Source organism: Poecilia formosa, unplaced genomic scaffold (assembly GCF_000485575.1).
Source record: "Poecilia formosa unplaced genomic scaffold, Poecilia_formosa-5.1.2 Scaffold80, whole genome shotgun sequence".
Taxonomy (NCBI): domain Eukaryota; kingdom Metazoa; phylum Chordata; class Actinopteri; order Cyprinodontiformes; family Poeciliidae; genus Poecilia; species Poecilia formosa.
In genome coordinates this window covers 1,357,517-1,363,585 of record NW_006800019.1, presented here as the reverse complement: position 1 = coordinate 1,363,585, position 6,069 = coordinate 1,357,517, and the positions used below count along the sequence as shown (strand labels likewise).

The following is a 6,069-nucleotide window of genomic DNA, read 5'->3' as shown; positions in this document are numbered from 1 at the left end:
AGGGCAGTGGCAGAAGGGGCAGGACGAATGTGAATGATGTGAGAAAGCAATACGAGCGGGAGAGAAACCTCTGTCACGTTTTCTTCAAAGATTACCTCTTCTTTATCTCCATCCATCTCTTCAAGTTCTTCTGGTCCTTCTGAATAAAACAGGATTCTACCACTCCTATTTTATTTCATATGTACAGTATAACATTTTTGCAAATACCTTGAAAAAAAATGTCAATGTCTACATATGATGCTGCATGAACAGTATTTCCCTCTAATATAATGACTTTATAAATAAAATGGATTACATGGGATGGTTAAATTTGATTTTTTAAAATTTAAATGTACTTTTCATCTACTCAATGCAGAGATTAGTGACAGCCTATCAAGTTTTTATTCAGTAAATGTTATATGGGACCCCAAAAATTATAATGTTGAATAAAAGCAGTTTTATTATACCACTATAAAATCTCATACAATCTGACAATTTTCTTAAAGGTAAGTTGAGATGTGGTTAGTGAATTTATCTTGCAGTAGCTTATTTGTAGTGTACTTTGTCGCCCCCTATTGCTCATAAATAAATGTAACCTAAAAGTAAAATAAATCAATTTCACAAAATGTTAAGAGAATTGTTTTTTTTCCCCTTTATTGAACTTGCAGCTTCTAAATGTGAAGACACTGAGAACAATGACCACATGAGGGTAGAGATAATATTACAGAAACACAAAAAGAAATTAAAGGGAAAATTAACACAAAAGTGAACTGTGCATTTTCTCACCATGTGCCACCAGAACAACTTTAATATATCTCAGCATTATTCTGTAGAACATTTTCGAAATAGAGGATATTTTTTTGACACACCAGTAGTTACCATATATGCAGAGTGAAATTTGACAGCTGTAATGGCTTGTTGTGAGATTTTTTAATCAAGTACTTGTTGAACAGCACAAAACATATTTCTTCACAATAGCACTAAATCATTACAATCTTTTCTATTAATAAATGAAAAGCAACAACAGCAGCATTATGACAAAAAATATTTAAATTAACACCCTTAACAATTATTAATACAAACTAAACGAGTACAGACAACAAAACATCAGCAGGTTGAATTAAATCAAGCTTTGTGAGAAAATGAGCCTTACTTTGACAGATAAAAAAAAATCCTCCAGTGGGAAACTTTGGTGCACAAGTAAAAATCCCCTTTTCATAGCCAGGAGGCATCCTGATTCTGCCGCACCAATCAGCTCTTTGGTGACAGTATTCAAACATTCTCCAAAGAAGGTTTAAGGTCTCAATTTCATCTTCTCTTCTTAGAAGTAAATTTTGCTCCACTACATTAACTTCTGGAGATGAAACATATTCCTATATTAGACCAAAGAACAGACCTTCTTAAATGTTACCATTTTTATGTTATTTTCTTTCTCAATTGTGTTTGGAATGTGTTGCTCGTTACAGTCATCTTAATTTCTACCTCAAAAATTAAGACAGACAAATAAAATCAAGAAACTTAGCACAGAACAGCTAAACACAATGCCGATCGCTGGTTATGTTGCAATGCATATGTGGATTACACTTGAGCATTAACAGCAGCTTAGAGATCTGAAAGGCTAGCACTCTACCAGGGGTGGCAGAGTGCTACCCTGATATTTATTTCATAACATCATCCATGGACGTGTCCTCTGTCCGAGGACACAAAATGCAGAATGTTTTCTCACCTGAAACATTTGCTCTCCTATCACACCCACCGTCATCACTGGAAGAGTCAGCAAATTAAGTCATTGCTTTCGGTCCTCAAACGGTGAGGTCCCTCCCGTAAATGATTGAATTTCAGCACAGACCAAAATGGTTCAACAAGTACATTTAAGATTTGAGGGTCTTAGCAATTGTACTTTGTAAAAGCAAAAATTTTTGATTTTTGTGTTAATATATCTAAAATGTCAAAATGAATCTTTTTTTTTATTTAAGAAGCTTGTTCTAGAGGGGAGTGGCTCTAAAGGCTCCTGTGTAAGAAAAATGTGTTTTCAAATTCCTTATCTGAAAGGCTAATTGTTATGAACTAACCCTAAATGCAAATGGCAACTTTAACATTAACGTTTTCATACAACTGCAAAGCTTCTAATTTTAAAGCATCACTTGGCTGACTGCCCTCGGCTACATCCAAAAAGTGATAAACAGACAATATTTACAAGACAAATCTTTGTTTTGCTTTGACAAAATCCATTTTCCCGAAGCAAGAGAGGTCAGGAAAAAAGGCACAGCTTGAGGTTAGAAAAGTCACCAGTAAGTTACAAAACTCAAAATGAAATCTGAACATGCTCAAGTGCAGCAGATGAATAAATTACAAATGCCAAATCAGAAATAAGGACTATTTGGCAATCATCTCAGCGCTGTGATTATAACTAAGTCGGTGTGCTTTTTTTTTTTTTGTGAGGCAACTTTTAAAACTCATGCAACAGGAGAACTACTAGCAGAAAACTCATCACATCGATCACTAAAACACATACAATTATTTTTCGAAAGACATTCAAAACTTCATGCTTTGCTCCAGTTTAAAATAACAGAATATATTTACTCTTAAGAATGTGCAAAGCATTTTTTTTTCACAGCTGCATTTTAACTCATGTTACAGCGTTCATATCACAAATATCAAGATTACAACCCATCTGCTTGTTTGATAAACATGTCTGAAGTTTTTAAGTTGTACAGTCACTGCATTGCACATCAATGAAAGCTAACTTTGAAATAGTGCAGCTGGTGAGGGTGGAATAGTAATGAGCCTGGAGCGATTTGTCACACCGAGGACGGCTGAAGTTCAGCGGTGAGGTTTTAACTCAGCAGCTTGTGGCGGTCAAAAACGGTCTTGCGTTGTTCCTGCACCTGCTTCTTCCAGCGCTGCTGTGCCCCCTCGACCCGCTCCAGCACCGTGTTTCCTCTGGCCAGCCCGGCGTCTGCGTGAGGACGCATCTCCTGAAGACACACACACACACACACGAGCAGAGACACGTTGAAAAGAAGGACCGTTCGTAAGTCTGAAGCTTCACACTACCCCTGAAAAGCAATGATCTTCTTTATGTGTGCTGCTTGTTACCTCAGAGTCTTCCTCGTTGTGCAGAGGCTGAGTGTAGGGGTCGTGTTTGCGGATCAGAGGATCAACCAGCAGCAGAAACAGCATATAGACGAGCAGAGCCCCAACGACAGACAGGTAGATGATGATGGTCACCTGGGGAATATTGTCAGAGCGAGATCCGATCTAAGAAAACGTCCAGTCTGAGAACCAACTAACATAAAAACTTCCTACTAAACATCAATACTTCAATCCATTTATTATATGTTAAGACTTTTTACTAAAAAGACAAAGAAAGTCTTCTTCTTCCATAAGACCTGTAAGATATTCAGAATAAGCATGCCACTGATGTTTGTCGTATTGAAGATCCGGAATAAATCCACTCTGTACTTTTATGGTGTTGCTGCTTCGCTCCTCATATTTGCACTCGCACAGCAGACAGTAGGCTTCCACGTCATGGCCAGGAACCGGCATGGGATCCACAACATGGAGGCAGTTGCTGCAAATTTATTACAATATGTGTTCATTTTTGCAAAGCAGGCAACATATTCACAAATTCAAAATGCAAAAAATATATATTAGATGTCTGAATTCTGCAAGTTTCCAGTAAAATAAAAGGAGCTGAAGTTAAATATAACCTGTTAGGTTGGTGTTTTCTTTTCTTTCTGGCTCTAATGGGTGATTACAAAGCTTCTACACCTGCAGGCTAGCAAACTTCAAAGCCTTCCCGAGAACACACACACACACACACACACACACGCACGCACGCACGCACGCACGCGCGCACGCACACACTGCTAGAGCAGGTTAGGGTAATCAATCTGACAGAAGAACATTTCATGTATCTTTTGCCTTATTTGTCCTACATTACATCACACAGAGCAACTGAAAAACAGTTTAATGCAGCTAGTACATTTCTGAAAAAATAAAATAAAATAAAATAATGAAGGCAATAAATGGACAAACATGGATTTACAAAATCGAAAACACCCATGTTAAAATGCCGGTTTTGTGTGAGATATAAAATAAGCCATGAAATAAAATTTTATTTCTCTTTCCACTTTTAATAACAAATTCAACTCAAAGCAAGCAAATATGTTAGAGGAATTAAATATATAAAAATAAAAACTGTAAACTAGCTTATAGTTTGCATAGGGATGCAAACTCTTAAATAAATACTCATTACAGTGAACCCCAATATCTGCAGGTGTTTTAGAATCTGAAACATTGAATATATAATAATACATAATGACATAGGGTTATGAGACCACATGATGAGTAAAATCATAAAGCAAATAATAAAAAAAAACACAGCAAAAGTAAAAAAAATGTAAGAATACTCATGTTTATGTACATAAGTATTCTTACTCATACTCATGTTTATGTGGAATAAAGGTTATTGGTCTTAGTGTACTTCCAATTCAAATAAATAAAAGGCTCCTCTTACCAATCTTTCTGGGTGACGTTTATGTTATAGATATTCCCAGAAATGTTCCTGTAAGGCGGGCAGATGCACTTGCAGCGGACATCCTCAAAATTCTGTAAAAAGTCAGAAAAACATGGGTCAGGATTGTACTTCTACTTTATTGAAACTTTAAAGGGACTTAACCGCACTCCATGTTACTATTATTCCTCTACTATAAAGAAAGCTCTATTACAGAACAACAACGTTCTGTGATTAATTGATTATCCTGTTGCAGTACGGTTCATGTTAGGTGGCAAATGAGCTGAACCCTAGCAGCAAGAAATCACAGATGAGCCTGAGAGTTGGAGGCCAACTGGTCCAGATCCCAACAAACACAACAGGTTTTGCAACTGTTCCCGGTACACAGCTTCTTCTGGACTGAATGTGGTTCAATAGTACACAGCCAACAAACCAGAAACAGGGCCAGAAGAATAAAGGCTAAATATTCCACGCCAGGATTGTTGACAATTGTTACACAGGACCTGTGAGCAGCAGTATTAATTTGATGGCAGTGGCCAAATTCAGCTTTAGGAATAACCTGAGGAATTCATTCTTTAACTATTTAGATATAATTACAATTCAACATTCAGCATGTGCTGCAGTGAAAACAAACTTGTGGAGGTCACGCCTATAAAACATTTCTTTGATTTTGATTTCTTACATAAAATATCAATGTTTTTACACAGTTGTACTAAATGAATTTATATTCTTTTAATACATGTTACTATTAGGCACATTGGTCGCTAACATGGGTTTTCGTTAGTTTTTTTTTTTCTGAATCTATACAATATTTTTGTAAAACAACAATCAATACAAGTTTTTAAAATATTGAAATACAAATTAAATACTTAAAGAAAAAAGCTTTAAGGTTTTACTAACTTATATACAGTGAATACAGATATTTTATCGGCAAATAATGTTATTAATCACTTTTACTGTATTTAATGATGACTTACATAATGACTTACAGTAAATCACTAATATGTATTTTTTTAAATCGACAAAAAAGCACATGGTAGTAAAATCGGGCTATAAAAATGTGTCTAATGGTCTTTGCTTCGGCTGTTATCAGTAAACATCATGGTCTGATAGAAGAAGTAAATTTATGGAAATTCATTAAGATAAAAGTAATTCTAAGTGTAAAATAAAATAACTCCCAAAAGGATGTATTTTTTTTATCAGTATTTTTTATTTTTAAGATACATTCTCAGGATCTCAACCTAAATCATTTGTCATGTTCATGTTGTTTTCTAGTATACCCCCCAAATATTTTTTAGCAACTCAACAAGCATGCAAGTTATTAATGGGATAATAAAAGTTATAAAATAAACTTAAGATAAAAAAGAGATAATTATAACTAGGACGATGTGTTCTTCCTCTTGACTAAAAGCCAAGTTCTTTAAAAGTTTGTGCTTAAAAACGTTTTGTCCAGAATCTAACACGATAACTAAGCATATCTCCATGTTACTCAGGCTGCCTGCACCTTTTGCGTTTTCATCCACTCTTCTGCTGCATCATAACCCTGTATCAGCCTGTTTATATATATATAT

General features: G+C 35.4%; 1 protein-coding gene across 2 annotated transcripts in view; it reads right to left on the bottom strand.

The window, feature by feature from the left end:
* Positions 1-628: 628 nt before the first annotated feature.
* Positions 629-6,069, bottom strand: part of tmem9 (transmembrane protein 9) — a 5,829-nt gene continuing 388 nt past the window's right edge. For both annotated transcript variants that reach the window (XM_016673691.1, XM_007556622.2), the window contains 4 exons: positions 4,502-4,593; positions 3,445-3,553; positions 3,079-3,210; positions 629-2,957 (listed from right to left, as the gene is read on the bottom strand). In XM_016673691.1, coding sequence (XP_016529177.1) covers positions 2,817-2,957; positions 3,079-3,210; positions 3,445-3,553; positions 4,502-4,593 — 474 coding nt within the window. In that variant the 3' untranslated portion in view covers positions 629-2,816. The remainder of the gene's footprint in view (positions 2,958-3,078; positions 3,211-3,444; positions 3,554-4,501; positions 4,594-6,069) is intronic.